Genomic DNA, 20,422 nt, shown 5'->3' with positions numbered 1-20,422 from the left:
TTTTTTTTTTTTTTTTTTTGCAACAAAAGCTGAGGGTGTTGGTACATACCTCGATTAGGAGCCTCACTGCCTTCTCTTAGAAACCACAAAGATGGTGATAAGCCTGCACACACTGAATATTTTTTATATCCCAAGCATCATATATATACTATGTGTTTATCTCATTTAGTCCTCACATCAACTCTGAGGTAGTTCCTATTTTAGGAAAGAAGGCAAAGGGACGCTAGCTTATAGTCATGGTTAAAAAGCCAGTAAGTAGTGACACTCCAGAGGAACCCGGGTATTCAGAATTAGTCTGCGCCCTGTTATACTCTGCTATCATGTCTCCAAAACCGAACCCTGCCTTTGCCTAGCCATTAGCAAGGGCACCGCCACAAAAGCTCTAGCAAAGTCCTCTTACCAGCGGGATTCATACTCATTCTGATCTTCCAACTTCCTCACTTTCTTCTTAATTATAGGCAACTTCTTGGTATCTATAAAAACTGCATTTTCCTAGAAAACAAGAGGTAGGTAGATGTTTTATTGTTCAAACTATTCTAGGAGAAAAAGTCAACTCTTCCCAGAAGCCTTTAACAGATTCAATAATCAAATCCCACACAGGAATATAATGTATAGACAGTTTCATACGCTACATTTCAGCCTAAAATATAGTGATATAGCTTACATCTTGGTAGAGGTTTTCAATGTGGCTTTGTGCTACATGCTCAATATTAATCTCTTAGGAAAGTCAGACCCATAAACAACTAATGTTAAAGGCTGAAATGCTTTTTACGTTTCAAATTCTCCAAGTTCAAAATCAGTTCGTTGGCTCCTCCTGTTAATCCCATACCACCTCCCTCCTACTTTAATTAGGTACTGTTTGCAAATTTCTTGAGGTCAAGGACTATCTTACTCATTTTTGTATCCATGGTGTCAGGCAGTAAATACATTTCTTATAAAAAGTCAAGCCATGTATACAAACACAAATTAGTTTAGCACTTAATTTTATAAACATACGACCCATTCTAATGACATAACTGTCATTTACTGGGTATTTACTATATGCCATATATTTTACATATACTCAGTGTTCTGAGAGGAGAGGGGAAAATAAAAATCACTGTACTGCTGGGGATAGGTGAGGGAAGGAAAAGGATTTCCCTGAAGAGATGGCATTAGAGTTGGCCTTGGTTAAATTTCTGGTTGAAAGAAGGCTACAATTCAATGTAGCCTAAAGTAAGTGTAAAATACAGGTTCTTACCCCTGTTGCATATTTTGCATACATTACACCATTCCATTCTCCTTCAACTGAGCAAAAAGACTTCTTGTCATTTGGAGAACTAAACAGAAAAGGAAACATTTCCGTTAGTCTTAAGTTGAAAACTACCAAAGAATCTGGTGGGAGCAGAACATGGAAGATCAACTGAAGTCTTGGGTAAAAGCAGCTTAGTGGAACTGGATTTCCCTGAGCTAACTTAAGAATGAGGCCTCTAAACAACATGCTAATGAACTCAAGATCCCGTGAATAGTGTATGAGATGAGCAAGAGAGCCCTGTGCTGGGGGTACTGGGGCCAAAAAAGATGAGGGACGGTCCCTGCCCTCCAGCTGTTCGCAGCCTAGTTGTGGAGACCTTGCCACTGAGATTCTGGGTGGTTAAGTGCTATGGTGAGTTTATGTGAGAAATGGAGAAGGGCAAAAGTGTTGAAATGAAGGTCAGGGAAGGTCTCACTTACGGATGTAACACTGGAGACCAGGCTTTTCATCCTAAGGAAGGATCCTGAGGTCAAATGGTCCAAAGTATCCTGAGATCCTAAGGTCAAATAGTTTGACCTCTTTTCCTGAGGAAGGATCCTTTCCACAAAAATGCCAACAGGACTCTACTTGGACATGACAATGGTATGTATGGCGGGTATGGAATTTGGGAAGTTAAGCATCACAGCTAAGAACAGGTTAGGAAGGGTAAGGCATGAACACAGGAGGAGGCTATAAAAGAGGTCAGAAAGAGAAAAATACACAGGGTAGAAGAAAGCAAGCTGCCATCATGGTACTGAAACTAGTTGCCTCTATGATTTAGAGGTTTTTGGAGAAGGGGGACAATGGGGAAGAAAAATGGTAGACTCCCATTTTTACAAAGTCATTGTACAGTGCTTCTCAAAGTGTCGTGGGGACTCCTGACGGTTCCCAAGACTCTCAGGTCAGAAGTATTTTCATAATATTAAGACATTACTTGCCTTTTTCACCCTCATTTTTCCCACAATTGTACAGTGTTTCCCAGAGGCTATGTGTATGGAGCAAGAGACTGACAAGAAGTAGGAGAATCACACTGTCTTCTATTTATTGTATCAGAGATTTACAAAATTCAGAAAATGTACAATGTCTCTCCTCTCACAAATGTTTTAAAGACAAGTTTTGGAAAAGTTATTTATATATATTAAAAGTTATTACTTATAAATATTTTAAAGATTTATTTGAGAGAGAACAGGTGTGTGCGCAGCAGGGGGAAGGGCAGAGGGAAAGAGAAAATCTTAAGCAGACTGTGCACTGAGCACACAGGCTGATGTGGGGCTCAATCCCATGACCCGGAGATCATGATGTGAGCCAAAATCAATAGTTTAACCAACTGAGCTACTCAGGCACCCCCAGTTAGAAATATTTTAAAATCTTAATTTCTGATGAGAAATATCAATGGATATTATTTGATGTAAGACAAAAGCTCTTTGGGGCTCTTAATAATTTTTAAGTGTAAAGGAGTCCAGAGACCAAAAACTTTGACAGTCTCCCAGCTTCTACAATCCTTCATCTCATGTTCAAATCCCTTATTTGAAGAGTCTACCAAGCACTCTTTCAGCTCCCAAATTTGAGGGCAGTCTTTCTCCTATAAACGGCTATGACTGGCGAAGATTCTGCTGAGCTGGCAGCTCCTGTTGGTGCTGGTTACCTCCAAGGAACACAGAAGCAGGCCCACCCACACCTTTGTTCTGGATATCCGATTTCCACCACCTGCCTGTTTGGGGGGCATAGATGCGTTCCAGTGGTGACTTGTGCTGCTCTCTGAGCTCTGCCCATATTCTCTCACTGCAGTAATTTTTTAGATTTTACACCAATCTTTAGTAAACTTCATCACGTGTTCATGGTCCTTCCTGCTCAAGATTTTTTTGGATGCTAATCATGTCATCCCAATTATTTCCCTGGAAAACTGGTTAACTAGTCATGTATATTCCATCTGCAACACTGTTCCCAACAAGGCCTCTCAGGAAACAAAGTCCTGCAGATTCTCCTCTTCCAGGCAGATTCTGAATCCACCCGGCTGTTACCCAGACAGCACAGCTTTCTTTACCTGACCCTAGATGGAAGCAAGCCAAGGTGTGATGGTTACTGTTCTTCCCTAACAAAGGCACAGAAAAAAGGACTGTGATGACTTAGGAGACACTGCAGTGGGAATCACAGAGTCTACTGCAGACTAGCCCATGGTTAGTGAGTCAGGAATCTATGATCTGCATTAGCTGGGCACTCTGGGAAGACTCCTCTCAGGTTCCTACAAAGAAAATCCCATCAATGAATGACTTCTGTTCTGAACCCAGATTTTAGGTCTCCTTCTGATACGGGATTTTAGGAAGAGACAGAACATACAGGATGTGAAACAAGTTTACAAAGACAAAACCATTAAAACAGTCAATTCCCAATAAATTATAGTTCAAGACAAAAAAGAAAAGTATTTCAGAGAAGCAGAGAACTGAAGCGGAAAACCAAAATACCTACAAAATCTCAGCAGTAATTCTGTGCTTCTTGCCCCCATAGAAAGGTTTAGTGTGGAAGACGATATTTGCACTATAGCCGGTTTTGGAACAATTGATATTGCATTCTCCGCCTAGTTCCACCCAGGGCACTGTGAGGATAGACCTGCAAAACCAAAAGTGCAGGTAAGGCTGACAGTTCAGAGGACGAAAGGAGGGTGTATCTTAAGGAACCGCAGAGTGCTGCCAGCTGATCAAAGGAAATGAACACAGCTCTACTTGCCTTCCATAACCATTGGGGAATGTGAGAATATAATGTTCGTCATAATCTAGACACGAGACACAGCCTGTGGAGAGAAGGGATAGAATCTCTGATGAGCAGTGTCAACTGGCCGTAAGGCTTTATCGTCTGGTTGAAGGATACTCCAGTATACTCCATTCAATTTAGGGAAAATTAATCTTGCACCCTCCCACCCCGTTCTCATTCCCAGTACACATGCTTATATCAACAATGACATCAATCTGGCCTTCTTGGTGCCATTTCCCCTCACTAGACAAGGGTCCAGCACATATTAGAATAAAATTCTATTAACACTCTAGTCTACCCCATGCCCAGAGACTTACCCTGCCCTATGTTGTGTACCCCAATCGACATCCCGAGGAATTTTGATTTGGTCCAGATATGAGCATTGAATTGTATCTTCTTGTTAAAACACTCAGCATAAAAAGCTGAAACTGAACAGAAATTGTTTTCAATTAGTACACTACAAAGCTATAGTCACCTCTCCAACTCAACCTGGAGAAAGAATAGGCTTCAAGGGGAAAATCCTTGTGTCCCTCAAAAAACAGCCTCAAATGAGGCCAGGAGGTAAGTAACTGCCTTTTATACCCTGTTTCTCCCAATGCAAGCACCACTTAGAGCCATATGGGCAGGAACTTCCCTCAACCATGAGGCTGTAGCTATCCCGAAGGCTTTAAATCAAATCCTGGAGGCTTAAAATAGTCTGGTCAGCAAGCATGTTCTTGCCCCAGCCTGGGCCCATCCAGAATTTCCAGTCTTAACATTGTTGAGCGAATAAGACACTAAGGATATGTATTCTCTCCACTATGTCAGGAATATACTGTGGAGAAACTACATCTCATTTATATAAACTTTCAAAATTGCTGAGGTCTCGGATACAGCACAGCTCATTATGTGTAAGATGACTTCAGAAGGATGACAAGTTAGTTTCTTATATTCCTGCTTTTTACACACAATCAGTGGAGTGAACAGAATCTTTGGCACTTACACAAGAAATAGATAGGAGGAACCAATCTTCGTAAGGTTAGACAGATATAGGCAGCCATAAAACCCATATTATAGTGAACTCAGCTATGGAGCTTTTGTTTTTTTATTATTTTTTTAAAGTAGGTCCATCCCCAACCCTGAGATCAAGCATTGCATGTTCTACCAACTGAGCCACCCAGGTGCCCCAGCTATGGAGCTTTTTATGACCCTCTTTAGACAGAACAGTTTGAGAACGGATGGTGCAAAGCAGCTCTGTAACTTACTGGGTGGGTGATGGGAAACCTGTTCAGCCACGAATGTCACACAGTTTTTGGAAACCCAGGGAACCGGTCCTTCTGAAACTAGCTCCTGTAAGCAAATATAACATTTTCTTTTGATGTGGAAACACAAGTGACCCTGTGGATAATCTAACAATCGGAGTCTCTGCCTCCCAAGGTGGTTAACTGTTCTCTCCTCCACACCCGAAGCACCTTATACATACTTTCCTTATGGTACTTAATTTCACTAGCAGAATTACAGCTTTGTGTTGGTCTCCCTTGACTAGACCTCCCTGCCTAAGACATCCCTGAAATCCTTGAAGAAAAGCATCAAGTGCTTAACCCAGGGCCAGGTGTGGCACAGATGGCAGTCACTTATCAATGTCTGCCAAATAAGTCAGAACAGACACATTGCACTGCTTCTGTCTTTAGTAAGGACCACATGTAATGAATCACATGGGAAGGGAGAGAGATGGAGATTTAATGGTTTGTTCAGAGGCTATTATGTGCCAGGCACTATGCGCTAGGGCCTCCTTACATTTGCTGGAGTCTTCCTTCTTGGTCATCTTACTCAAACCAACCTCCAGGTGTTGGGGCCCTGGGGACTCAGGTCTAGGTTACCTACTCTTCAAAAGCTATGCTGTCTTACAAGATAAGTTCACCTAATTCCAGTGCTTTAAATGCCATCTAAATACATTAAAATCTTTAAAAGCCCCATTTCTATCCTAGGCCTCACCCTTTAACTTCAGACTCCTAAAATTCTGACTCCCTACTTGACAACTCCACTTAACATGTATAACTCATACTTTATATTTCAAATTAGAGTTCCTGATTTTTCCTTCTCCAAATCTAATTTTCTTCCTTTTTTGTAAATGGCATCAACCAATTGCTGAAGCCCACATGCAGGGCTCGTCTCTGACTGTCCCCTTTCTTCTACCTCCCCAGTCCACCTGTAAGTATCACGTCCACAATATAGCTTGAATCAACCGTGTCTCTTCTGGAATAATGCCAAAACTCCCTCAGTGGTCTCCTTACTTCTATTTTTGCCCCTTTCTGATTTATTTTTCATAAAATCATTACAGTGATCTTTTTAAAACAAAAATGCAATCCTAATAAGCCACAAAATTACCACTATGGCCCACGAGGCCTTGCATGACTTGATCTTTGAATCTCATCTCATGCTACTCCTTCCCTGCTTCCTGCTTCTGGAGTACCCTCAGCCAACAACACTGGTCCCCCGTGGGTGCTGAGCTTCTTTTGATTATTACCTTTACCATTATTATCTGCTCCCAAATAAAATGAAATCTTGAATCAGTATGAAATTTAAGATCACTAAAAACACAAGTGCAGAACTCACTGCGTTCTCTTCAGTATCATTTGGCAATGTCCAGTGACACTGAAAGATTTCGCCCAAAATGGGGTTGTATGGCTTTTTGGCAACCGATCCTTTCCTTCCTGCGTGAAAGGCGGAGAGGTACCACTTCACAACCTGAACCATTCGATCTCTGGCATCCTTCTGGTCACTAATGCTGCAAGGCAGAAAGACAAAATTTAATGTCTTGCCTTCTGACAGGCCACAAGCTGAGGCAGCACTCCTCCACATGGTCCACCGTAAGCCAGGTGGAGAGGACCCAGGACCAAGAGTTTTTAAAACTGAGATATAACATACATGATTAAACACATTAGTCTTCAGTGTTTGGCTCAATGAATCTGATAAACATATACAGTTAACCCTTGAATGACACAGGTTTAAACTGTGTGGGTCCTCTCACATGTGGATATTTTTCGATAAATACAGTGAAGTACTGTAAATGTATTTTTCCTTAAGATTTTAATAATGTTTCCTTTTCTCCAGCTTACTTTATTATAAGAACACAACATATAACACATGTAACATACAAAAATATGTTAATACTGTGTGTTATCAGCAAGGCTTCCAGTTAGCAGTAGGCTATTATTAGTGAAGTTTCTGGGGAGTCAAAAGTACAGATTTTCCACTACGTGGAAGGTAAGTACCCCAAAGCCCCACGTTGTTCAAGGGTCAACTGTATACCAGTGTCTGCCAATGTGTCCACCTATCGTGAAACCTCAAAGTGATTCATATCTGGCTCCTGTAAACCACAGACCAAGGCCAAGGAATGAAATCAGAGAAGATGGATTGTAATACCCTGCTGTAAAGAAAAATCTCCTGCTACCACTGAAAAGCAATGTGAACTCACCTCCTCGTATATCAGTGCCAACTTTACTTTCCCCTTTGCACATATATCTAGTATTGGAAGCTAGTATTTAAAAGTAATGAGTCAGTCTGTAATCTGGACACTAGACTGTAAGTTCCTCAAGGGCAGACACTGACTTTTTCTTTCCTGGCAAACACCAGGTGCTTTTGAAAGGTTTGCTAAATTCCGATGACTGAATTCCATCAGGATATAGTACAGTGATTACCAATCCCTGGATCAAATAAGCCCTGGCCTTGGCTCTATAAACACTGGCTACCTATTAATGGCTCTCAAGGTTTTTTAGCGTCTAACTTGACTCCCTAACAACATCACCACCATATAACCTAAGCAAACAGGCAGGCATCTAATATAAACAAAATATTTAATGCCTTTTCCCAGAAATGTCTGAAAGGTAAAAAGGAAAAAAGGAATCCATCTATCCTGTACAAACAGAAAGCTACTGAGTAACATCTTAAAAATTGGAAACTACGGTATTCAGTCAAATACCTCACAAACAGGTCCGGATGTGCAAAAAAGTCTGCATACATTTCTAAAAGAGATCTTCTTTCAAGAATGAATGTTGGAAGAACTACCTGAAAAACATACACATTTGACCCTTGAGGATCAAATTCCACTACAGATAAAAGATTGCTGAATCGCTTTAAAAAAAACAAAAACAAAAAAACCCCAAACCAAAAAATCTCATTCCCATCATGGTAATACCCACCACGTACTGCCCAGGCATGCTCCTGATACCTCCTTCCCAAACTATTCTGATTCAGAAATGCCCAATAACCTGCCCAGAGGATGGGAAACAAAGAAGAGATTTTGAACGTTCGGATGTCACTTGCTCTGTGCGATCTCCGTGTAGCTACTGAATCAGAGTAACAATGACAAATACACTCAGCAGCTTCCCTCTGAGGCCTAGGACCTGCAGGGGCATTACACACATCACGTACTGAACCGTGCAGCAACCCTGTTCTGAAGATCTTATTATCCCCATTTTACAGTCAAGAAAAACGAAGCTCAAAGAGAGTGAGAAATTTTTTCTTTTCTCTGTACTGATGTAGAATTCAAAACTGGGTCTGACACTGAGGGGTCTGTGCACTTTCTAATGCTGCTTCTCTGTGATCATTAGTTGTATTAGGCAATTTATCTACTTATGCATCTGTGTTCTCAGATAAACAATCCCCTAGAATGCAAGGACCACTTTACACTTGCATTCATGATACTATTACACAGAAAGAAATTTTTACATGAACATTAAAAGGAATAAATAAGAGAATAAATATGGGAATCAATGAACTCTATCATGGGGCTGAACTCATGAAGAAAAATACTGAAGGGCTAGGAATGTGGCAGAGGAGAAAAAAATAGGAAACTGGAACACGGAAAGAAGGAATGAGAAAGATTAGGAACAACCAGTTAAAAAGAGAAGAATTTCATTAGGAAATGAAAGAACAGTTTTTGAAATGTCTATCAGATTATAAATTATTCATTATGGAGCACCACAGTAAACAAAAATTCCCTTAAATTTAGTAATTACTGTATATCTACTATATTTAAGATCCTGTGTTAAATGCTGTGGAGAAGGCAAAGGTAAGGATGAGAGAATACCACCAGTATTTAAATTTTAGGTGGAATACTGGGGCACCTGGGTGGCTCAGTTGGTTAAGTGCCCGACTCTTGGTTTCGGCTCAGGTCATGATCTCAGGGTCATGGGATCGATCAAGCCCTGTGTCAGGTTCCACGCTCAGCACAGAGTCTGCTTTAGATTCTTCTCCTTTCCCTCTCCCTCCCTTTCTATCCTTCCCCCCACTCAGCTCACACACGTACCCTCTCTCTAAAGAAATAAAATCTCCAAAAAATATATATAAATTTTAGGTGGAATGTGACAAATACACCAGAGATGTTCAAAGTGTTCTGGAAGTTCAGGAGTGGGAAAGATCATGTTCTGCTGGGGGACCAGAATGAGGGCAGAGCTGGGAAATGATTCACTGAAGTGGCACTAGAGAAAAGCCTTAGATAAGAGTATGGCTGTAACAGAGAAGAAAACAGAAGAACAAGACATGGATGTGGGAGGGGAAAAAAAAAAAGTATGGAGACAGGAAATATGTGTGACAGGGACTGACCAGCAGAACACTGTGGCTGGGTTCATAAAGATTATATGAGAGACTGATGGAACACAGCTTAGAAAAGGACACCATGGCTCTAACATTTAGAATGTTTATAATCAGACTCCAGAATTTACAATTTAAGTAAACAGTTTCCTACGTATGTTTCCTTTCTATGTATGTTCATAATCTGAATATGGTTAGACCGGTAGGTAAGCTTATGTGCTGACTTGGTGCAATCAACTTCTTACCCTTGAAGAACCGAAAATTAAAAACCGCTAAGTTAAGAATGCTGAATAACAAAACAGGGCTACATTTTTTTTTTTTGAGAGAGAGAGACAGGGAGAGAGAGAATCCCAAGGAGGCTCAACCCACGGCACAGAGCCAGACATGGGACTCAATCTCATGACCCTGAGATCATGACCTGAGCTGAAATCAAGAGCTGGACACTTAAATGACTGAGCCACTGAAGCACCCCAGAAGTAAATACTTTTAATATGTAAATAGCTCTTATGAGTCAACATGAAAAAGATTACTATTACCAGCAGGAAAATGGCCAAAAGAATAGGCAATTCAAAAAGAAAATGGCCAAAATTACCAAAATCTGATATGTAATTAAAAAAAAAAAAAGACTTCTTTTTCTCCCTACTTAAAACATTTTCTTGAGAATGCTCATTCAATAGATCATCTTCAATGTTTTTAGCACTATACTGACACATGCCATTTATGTCAAGTAACTGGAACAGGGCTAGACTGTCTTTGACCTGGGTTCAAGTACTTACTTTGCCACTTAGGTGTGAGGAGGCCCTGGAAAATTAACTTGACTTCCCTAAGTTTGTGTAAAAGGAGTATAATTACTTGTCCTGCTTATATCTTAGAACTATTTTGAGGACCAGGTGAGGTAAATGGGATGTGACTTTATAGTATTTTCAAACACTACAAAGTACTTGGGAAATAACTTTAGAAAGTATCTGAAATGAGAAGACACATTTTATAAATAGGAGAATGAGATAAAAATTTATGGCACTGTCAAACAGTTATCATATGGTTTCACTCATATGTGGAACATGAGGAATAGCATGGAGGACCACAGGAGAAGGGAGGGAAAACTGAATGGGAAGAAATCAGAGAGGGAGGCAAACTAGGAGAGACTCTGGACTTTGGGAAACAAACTGAGGGTTACAGAAGGCGGGGGTTGGGGTGACCAGGTGATGGGTATTAAGGAGGGCACGTATGGGGATGAGCACTGGGTGTTACAACTAATGAATAAAAAAATTATGGCATTATTCTAATACTCTGGAATGCATAAAGGCATCAAGATTTCAGAATCTGGGACGCCTGGGTGGCACAGCGGTTGAGCGTCTGCCTTCAGCTCAGGGCGTGATCCCAGCATTGTGGGATCGAGCCCCACATCAGGCTCCTCTGCTGGGAGCCTGCTTCTTCCTCTCCCACTCCCCCTGCTTGAGTTCTCTCTCTCGCTGGCTGTCTCTATCTCTGTCGAATAAATAAATAAAATCTTAAAAAAAAAAAAAAAGATTTCAGAATCTGTTGGCAATCACAGCCATTTGTTTGTGCCAGTAAAGATTTCTTAAAATAGCTAATTTTTAACATTTATGGCAAAAAAATTATCTTTCATAATATAACAAGCTTATAGTGGCTATGGACCAAATATAGATTATCTGGCAGAGAAAATTATGTGAGGCAAGATTTACAAAGTTGATTGTGGCAACACTTTTGGTTGCCTATGCACATCCCTGCTTTATCCTTAGTAAGAGAATTCTGATTCGGTTCAGGTTCAGGCTCTAGGTTGCCATGAAGAGTCACAGGGTCCTGCCAGATCTCAAGAAGTGAATGTGGATTAATCTATACCTCTCATTTAAACTCCCTTGCTAGTTACTGGCTTAGGCACGGGCACACGCACAGCTCTGGCCAATGAGATTCAACTGGAATTCTGAGGGTCTGGGATGCCTGGGTGGCTCAGTTAGTTAAATGTCTGCCTTCAGCTCAGGTCATGGTCCCAGGGTCCTGGGACTGAGCCCCATGTCAGGCTCCCTGATCAGTGGGGAGTCTGCTTCCCCCTCTCCCTCTGTCTGCCACTCCCCCTGCTTGTGCTGTCAAATAAATAAAAAAAATCTTAAAAAAAAAAAGTCTGAGGGGCCACTTCAGGAGAAAAACGTCCTTCCTTAATAACGATAACAACAAAAATCCACGAAAAGGAATTATTTTTCTGCCTCTTGACATTATTTGCCTAAGGATGGGATGACTGGAAGTTTGACACCCATTCTGCAATGACAAGGAGACAAGCCTGAGTATGAAAGTCAACATGCTAAGGATGGAAGAATAGAGAGACTGAAGGAACCTAGCTTCTTTCTCACACACAACTGATTGAATTAATCAGTCCTAGAACTACTCTGCTTCTAGCTTTCTCACTATATGAGCTAATAAACCTGGTATTATTCAAGTTATCTTCTGATGAGTATTTCATTACTGAAGACTGAAACTGACCAGGGTGGAAGATATAGAAAAGAAANAACTACTCTGCTTCTAGCTTTCTCACTATATGAGCTAATAAACCTGGTATTATTCAAGTTATCTTCTGATGATATTTCATTACTGAAGACTGAAACTGACCAGGGTGGAAGATATAGAAAAGAAATAGTTAGATGTCAACATCTAAAAACCTCTAACTCAACAAATTTGAAGTGACAGTTCTGCTTTAGCAATTATGCAATCTAACGCTCACTGAAAAAGTTCTGGGACAAACCTAGAACATTTCTGGCAAGTATGCTGGATTCCACAAATAAATGCTAGCCTTGTGTTTCTGTTGTCACTTAGATTTGAGGTAAAGGGTTTTATTACAGACCCTATTAGAAAGTATTATGCATTAGTTTTTTCCTCAACAGCCCTCTAAATCCAAACCAAAATGAAGCTGACTGGTGTCAAAGACCATACAGCACTGGAGTTGCTTTGGTCGTAACAAAAGTGAGAATCCTAAATTTTATTAACTTTCTAAAGCCAGCCAGACAGAATAATAATCTAACCAAGACTCAAGTCTTTAAGACAAGGCGGCAGTAAAAAGANCATACAGCACTGGAGTTGCTTTGGTCGTAACAAAAGTGAGAATCCTAAATTTTATTAACTTTCTAAAGCCAGACAGAATAATAATCTAACCAAGACTCAAGTCTTTAAGACAAGGCGGCAGTAAAAAGATTGCAGATTTTGAAATCACAGACCATATGAGAATCTCAGTTTTGACGCCTACTAGGACTCAGCCAAGTTACCCGGCTTCTATGAGTTTTAGTTTCCTCATCCATAAAATCTTAACAGTAACACCTCTGCAGAGTTGTGGTGAGAATTAAGTGCAAGAATGAGGTTTCCAGCACAGTGGTAGGGATATACGACAGACACCCGTATGTGCTAGTCTTAACAGATTTAACTTAACAGCGCATTCTGTTTGGAGAACCAAGTTCAAATTCAAATTCAAACTACAGTAATTATGTGCCTCAATGTGTGTCATACAAGTTCCCATTTACTACATGTTCCGATTCCTAACAACCCTGTAAAGTGGCCACTATATGTCCATCTTACATGAGATACAAAGATCACAGAGGAAGGGACCTGCTCAAGGTCACACGGTTTGGGGATAGCAGGGGTAGGATGCAAACACAGGTCCTCTAACTCCAAGATCAGAACTCTGCTCATTTTGATTCTGGGCATACTACACTGATTTAGGTTTTATCCAAACTACTAATCAAGCCCAACACTATTTTTTGTTTGCCCCCAATAAAACCCAAATCTTAATTCATATTACCCACATATACTATTTCTATGAATGCTAGCTTTACATATTTCATCCATTTATAAAAATTCTTGAGGGGTGCCTGGGTGGCGCACTCGTTAAGCATCTGCCTTTGGCTCAGGGCGTGATCCCAGTGGTTCTGGGATCGAGCCCCACATCAGGCTTCTCCGCTAGGAGCCTGCTTCTTCCTCTCCCACGCCCCCTGCTTGTGTTCCCTCTCTCTCTCGCTGTCTCTATCTCTGTCAAATAAATAAATAAAATCTTAAAAAAAAAACCTCACTCATCTATATACATATTAAACCACAAAAGTATAAACAGAAGTTGTCATTATGCTACATTTGCAAGCCACATTCACTGTACAATCATTCAGAATCCACATGTACACATTAAGACTTACAGCAAAAGCCAAATTTACTTCTTACCTTAGTAAGATCCATTCCAAGCCTAACCTGTGACAAGAGATGCATGATAACGCTTTTGTGCTCTTCCACTGATCCTGCCTCCCCTTCATCATCTCTATCATCATGTGAGTCGAAAAGGTCTAAAATAAAACAGATCTGCTTAGAATGGTGTTATATTGGGCCAATCTGTGGATGCTACCAGTGTTACAAATTTTTTCACATAAATGTTTTTAAGAAAAAGAGTTAAATTCTCCAAGGTCACTTACCAGCATCACTTGTTCCATTGGACATGGAAGAATTAAGTGACTCTGTGGTATCTGGGCGCTTTAGACTATTTCCTGAGCTGCTGTGTGTCAAGGCTGAGGCAGATCCAGAGGAACTAAAAAAACCCCCAAAACAGAGAGCAATTCAGTCATACTAAGACATTAACCTATAAAGCTACCTGAAACCAATATAGGCAGATAGATCACAGAAACAAGCTAGACTTACAGTGAACTGGACACACACATACACACAATTTCCAACTCCCTGTCACCCTCATTCTGAGACTCCCTGTGATGACTAGGTTTCTTGTCTCGTGCTTTTTGCATAGTGTGNGCTAGACTTACAGTGAACTGGACACACACATACACACAATTTCCAACTCCCTGTCACCCTCATTCTGAGACTGTAAAGTGTGATGACTAGGTTTCTTGTCTCGTGCTTTTTGCATAGTGTTTGCTCAACCAAGCCATGCTGAAAGGTCATAAAAAATTAGTTAAGATTCTTGCTTCTGCACCTAAGTTTAAAACTAAAGTTCATTTTCTTGTCACGTTACTTTGCATAAAATTACATATGTTATAATTCTCTGCAACAATTTCTAGAACCCCCAAAATTACCAGGTCTATTACTTAGTCTCAGAAGACGTTGTGTCTATATTTTTGAGATCCTTTGATAAAAGCCCACACTGGTATTTAACATTTTCCCCAGTCATTTAAAAACTACTTGAAATTACAAAATAAAAAAGCATGGTATTTTTTACAAGTAAAATTATGGTAACTGAAATTATGAACTAATTAACAGGTTTAAACAAAGCTTCCTCTATTATTGTACCTGTAATTGTAATTTACCCAGACTAGTTATATATTAAAAAAATAATCAAAGGCATATAGTTTACTTATTAAGTGTAAAAAAAACCCCAAATTTTTCACACTGCAGATATTATTTATAGAATAGTACACATTAACCAGTTTTTGTTACAAATTTATGGATGCAAAGCATATTATATAATTTAAACATAGTTCGCCCTACTTACTTACCTTCTTTTGATTTTAATAAACTTTATTTTTTTAGAGTTTTACATAGCAAAACTGAGTAGAAAGTACAGAATTCCCACGTACCCCTTTCCCTATACATGCACAACACCCTGCCCATGTCACCACCATTCTACACCAGAGGGTACACGCGTAACACCTCACGAAGCTATACTGGCACATCGTTCTCTGGCTCAAAGTCCACAGTTTCACATTAGGTTTCACTCTCAGTGGGGGACAGTCTATGAATTTTGAAAAATCCAACACTGTAGTATTGTAGAGAATAGTTTCGCTACCCAAAAAATTCTCTGCGCTCTACCTATATTAGAACATTCTAATATTAAAATACTAGATCAATGTGTATTCTAATTTAGACATAGTTTGTCCTGGTTACTTATCTTCTTTTGATCTACTTTTCAAAAATCCTTAGGTAACTGAATATTGCTTCTTTGATATTTTAGTAGCATGCATCACAAGGTACTGTAACTAATGTCTACCTCACCAGTTTTGAGAGCCAATGGAAAACATGAGTAAAGACCTATGTAAGTGAAATCAAATTATCCGTAAGTAAAAGAGCTACATGACAGTTATTTTCAAAGTGTTTTGTGGCTCTTTGATAGATCATCAAAACAGAGCTAATCTTTTAAATCAATTGATCAAAAACCTCAAATCCTTTAAAACATGCATCTTATTTTAGATGCAATTCCAAAGGTCAGATCTATGCTGTGCTTTTCTTTTTTACTCAGGTTAGAAACCATGTCTGTGCCAAATGAAAATGCTCAATAAAGCTCAAAATGAAAAAAATGGGATAAATTCTCATTTATCCATTTCATAATTTACCTCAATCAGGACAAAGAATTTAAAGAATACAGTCAAAAAATAACAGCAACATCGACAAAAATGATATGCATACAGGAAAGGTTTATCTGCAATGGGCTAACTTGTATAGTATGTACATAATATCATAAACTAAACCAAAAAACGTGAAGCGCTGAACTGAATTATAGTAACAGAATCCAAAGTCTTACTGAGTACTGGGTACGTGCCAAGCACTGTGTTTTTATCTCCACAACAACTGAACCTCCATAAGAACCCTGTAAGGTAGATATGCTTATTCTCCTCATACACAGATGCTCAGCTCAGAGGTTCAGTGACTGGCCTGAGGTCACACAGCTGGTAAGTAGTGGAGCCATTTCAAATGCATTTCTGGCTCCAAAGCACAACTTCTTTCCAATGTGGACTTCCATCTAGTTTGTAATTGTTACAACCACACTGCTCAGTAACATAGTTCACACAGAAGCTAGTACTACAGGTCTTCAGAAAGTGAACAGTGAAAACACTTCAGCTTTCAAGTTCTCTTCCTTCAGAGACAAAAACAGAAACTTGACCCAAGAGTTAGAAAACAAGTAGTAGCAGCTGATAACCAGCAGGTGTCACAGGCTCAACGCCTACCAAGGTCAGGCCAAGAACATAAATATGTGAACTGGGCTAGGTTATAAGGAATATAGACTTGGGGTCAACATACTCAATTCGAAGGGATTTAAAGCCCTGCTAAAACAAAACAAAAAACAAAACAAAACAAAACACCTCCCCAAAAGTCAACAAACACTCTGCTGTTCAAATAAAACATCTGTAGTCCTACCAGTTCAGGAATCCAAATTAGGGCATACAAGGAGAGCATAAAATTGAGAGAGAAAAGGAATCCAGTGGTTAGCAGGACACAGAATTTAACTCTGGACCCCTTCAAATGGGAGGTTCATCAACTGTGTATTTGTCATGGGATGGGTACCAGGAGAGAATAGAGAAGGAAGCTTATAAGAAGGAGAAAAGAGAAAAGCCTATGAGCCTACCAATGACTCTGTAGACATGCCCTTACATGTACAACAAAGTATTCTAAAATTTTCTATTTCATAAAAATTTTAGGAGAGCCCCTTCTACCTGGGGCCAGACTCAGATACTATAAGCTTTCCTAAATACGGTTATATGCTTCTGGAGGAGAGAGGAATCTGTTTTGATATTCAATTGTACTGTGTTTAGCATAACACCTAATGTTCGATATAAGATATTGTCCTTAATTCTGTTTAAGGAAAACTTGCTTGGAAACATCAAAAATCGATAATAAGCTTTACCTTGGAATTTTATTGCAAATGGTTATTTCCTTTTAACCCCACTATCATAAAAAAACAATTTTCAAAATTAAAGCAAATTCCTATTAGCAAACTGCTAATAATGGTTTCTTAATAGTTTATTTCCCCACATACATCATTAAGAAACCAAGATGTTAAACCAAGCCTTTCTGCTAAACTGGTCTTGAGTTGTGGGTTTAAACCTCTCTCTTCCTTTAGTCTCATGTCTTAACAGTCACTGTATCAACACATGCATCACAGATATTTCACTTTTTCCCACAATCAAAAACTGAATTTGATCCACTAAGACACAAAACTTCCTGAACCAGTCCATTATTTTCCTTAAAATTTTGAGATTTTGAGCAGTTATATCCAATTATATAGGAATATTGTATTTCTCAGTTCACATGTACACTTAAAACTAGAGTCCTATACAGTATTTCTCATTAAAAGAAAACAAGATATGAGGCCTAAGGACTGGGTGGCTGATGTACTGGGCTTACGAACTCACATATAATCATTTCCAAATTCGCACTGTCCCACAAAGCAAACCCCAAGCTACAATAGTACCAATTCCTGAGAAGGCAGCAGAGTTGGAAAAAAATGCCCAAGAAAAATTAAGCCAATCACATCTACAACAAACACAAGTAACATTAAAGCAAATAAATATTAATTTGCTTTCTATATATTTGAGTGCTTGTTACATGTCAGATACTTTATTAAGCACTTGACATTATTCTCATTTAAATGTTCACAACGACCCCTTGAAGTTTAAACTACTATTCATCCTCATTCTACCAATGAGGAAACTGAGGATTACACAGGTTAAATAACTTGAACAAGATCACAAACCTTTGTTGTTTTGATTTGTTTTATTTTTAAAGATTTATTTATTTGAGACAGAGCAGGTGCACACAAGCTGGGGGAACAGCAGAGGGAGAAGCAGACTCCCCACTGGGCAGGGAGCCCGATGTGGGGCTCGATCCAAGGACCCTGGGATCATGACCTGAGCCAAAGGCAGATGCTTAACCAACTGAGCCACCCAGGCGCCCCTGTTGTTGTTTTTTTTTTTTTAATGAAATTTTTTAAAAGTATTCTCTACACCCAACGTGGTGCTGGAACTCAGAGCCCCGAGGATCAAGAGTCACATGTTCTGCCGACTGAGCCAGCCGGGCACCCCAAGATCACACACCTTTGAAGCAAACCAGATTTAGAACCTACTATTTCTCAGATTCCAAGATCCAAAATCTTAACCATAGTAACTTATGTACCAGTAGGGTGTATTTTGTTTATCAGCTATCAGGTAAATGACTTCACACATATAAAGCCTTGTCTGTGCAATGGAACATACCTAGCTTTTTCAATGGTATAAAACAGGTCAAATATTTTCTAACGAGGGAAAATCTATCAGCAATATCTATCAAAATCTGCTTGATTAATAATATCTCTGGAATCCAAATGCTTCCCTCATTCCCATGCTATTACCTTACCTAAGGCTATCAACCTTTCTCAATTTACTACCCAGTTTAGGCTAATCCCCCTACCTGTAAAGCAGCCCCACTTCACTCAATTCTATACACAATGTAGGCAAGTTTATTTTTCTAAAACGCAGACCTGACCGCAACTACTATTTTTTGTGAGAAAATGTCCAAAATTTGTAAAAGGCTAAAGGAGTCTTAGATGACCTGGCCCTTGTCAACCCCTTCTGTATCTTTTTTTTTTTTTTTAAACTTATGCTACAGCCAAACTCAACAACTTACTGTTCCCCCAAAGAAACCCAACTCCCCTCCATTAGTCTACAGGCCTGCCTTAATATGGTTCTATCTCCAAGAAAACATTTCCATTTTCCCCTCCTTACCACCATGTCCCTTCTCCCTACTCACTCACATTCTTACCTTAGGCTCACACCCCCTCCCCCTCCCTCACTTCTAAAGACTTCAAAATGCTCCCATGGCTTTCTGTGCTTGGCATGTATCCCATTGGATTATAAATGTCTGTTTCTTCTCCCAACAAAGTTCCCTGAAGGCAAGAACTGGGACTTTTTTCACCTCCGGATCATTCCTCCACTAGTATAGTGCCTGGCTTATAGGTGTTGAGTATCTCCACTCTAATATAAAACAAGTAATGGTGCCCTCTTATTTATAAAATACTTCCTAGCTTTCTCTCATTGGCCCTCTCCTAATGTTGGCGCTATGGAAATAATACCAGAAGTTTGATTAATATTGGCATATTATTTTAGCTGTTGCTAATTTATTCCATTTGAATTAAGTCAAAAGTAAAATCAACATTCTCACGGAACTGGCTTTGCTCAATAAGCCAATCAAAAAAGAAGCTTTAGGGGCGCCTGGGTGGCACAGCGGTTGGGCGGCTGCCTTCGGCTCGNCTTCTCCCAACAAAGTTCCCTGAAGGCAAGAACTGGGACTTTTTTCACCTCCGGATCATTCCTCCACTAGTATAGTGCCTGGCTTATAGGTGTTGAGTATTTCCACTCTAATATAAAACAAGTAATGGTGCCCTCTTATTTATAAAATACATCCTAGCTTTCTCTCATTGGCCCTCTCCTAATGTTGGCGCTATGGAAATAATACCAGAAGTTTGATTAATACTGGCATATTATTTTAGCTGTTGCTAATTTATTCCATTTGAATTAAGTCAAAAGTAAAATCAACATTCTCACAGAACTGGCTTTGCTCAATAAGCCAATCAAAAAAGCAGCTTTATTATAAGGGAGTCTGTCATTCACACCATTTTCAAAATCAAATTAATTTTTAAAATCAAAAGAGTCATTTAAACACATAGTTCATTTACTTACTCTATTAAGCACTTTGGGGATGAGCCACTTTGATGGAATTCATCAGCATCATAGAATTCGTCTTCACTGCTAGAATAAGAGAACTCGGGGACAGTATTTGGAGACAAGTTGACATGGCTTGGAGAAGTCAAACTGCTACTAGGTGGTGAGTGCCCACTGCCTAGGAAATGAAAACATTTTAAATTAGGAGAAAATGTAGGTAATAGAGGGAAAAAAATTAGGGAGATGGAGCGAAACAGACTTTTCTAAAATAAAAAAAAGTTAAGTTGGTAGAAGTCCTTACACTCTCTGTAAAGAAAATCAACACTTAAACTAGACAAAGAAAAAGGCAAATCACGTTATAGAATGGGACAGACGTTTAAATGAAAAACTGCTATGTTCCCATTTATAATTATGTATAATT

The 20,422-nt window shown here is 39.5% G+C and overlaps 1 protein-coding gene across 4 annotated transcripts in view; it reads right to left on the bottom strand.

The window, feature by feature from the left end:
* The window catches only part of OSBPL9 (oxysterol binding protein like 9), a 169,924-nt gene that overhangs the window by 2,557 nt on the left and 146,945 nt on the right, over nucleotides 1-20,422 (bottom strand). For 3 of the 4 annotated variants that reach the window (XM_034652487.1, XM_034652495.1, XM_034652502.1), the window contains 11 exons: nucleotides 20,020-20,179; nucleotides 14,056-14,168; nucleotides 13,811-13,929; nucleotides 7,983-8,068; nucleotides 6,617-6,788; nucleotides 5,266-5,350; nucleotides 4,339-4,449; nucleotides 3,998-4,061; nucleotides 3,740-3,880; nucleotides 1,241-1,319; nucleotides 401-492 (listed from right to left, as the gene is read on the bottom strand). In XM_034652487.1, the coding sequence (XP_034508378.1) occupies nucleotides 401-492; nucleotides 1,241-1,319; nucleotides 3,740-3,880; nucleotides 3,998-4,061; nucleotides 4,339-4,449; nucleotides 5,266-5,350; nucleotides 6,617-6,788; nucleotides 7,983-8,068; nucleotides 13,811-13,929; nucleotides 14,056-14,168; nucleotides 20,020-20,179 (1,222 nt within the window). The remainder of the gene's footprint in view (nucleotides 1-400; nucleotides 493-1,240; nucleotides 1,320-3,739; nucleotides 3,881-3,997; nucleotides 4,062-4,338; nucleotides 4,450-5,265; nucleotides 5,351-6,616; nucleotides 6,789-7,982; nucleotides 8,069-13,810; nucleotides 13,930-14,055; nucleotides 14,169-20,019; nucleotides 20,180-20,422) is intronic. The other variant, XM_034652508.1, reaches the window with a different exon arrangement.

Source organism: Ailuropoda melanoleuca, chromosome 2 (genome assembly GCF_002007445.2).
Source record: "Ailuropoda melanoleuca isolate Jingjing chromosome 2, ASM200744v2, whole genome shotgun sequence".
Classification (NCBI taxonomy): domain Eukaryota; kingdom Metazoa; phylum Chordata; class Mammalia; order Carnivora; family Ursidae; genus Ailuropoda; species Ailuropoda melanoleuca.
Note: the sequence above shows the minus strand (reverse complement) of the source record. Positions and strands in the feature narration are given on the sequence as shown.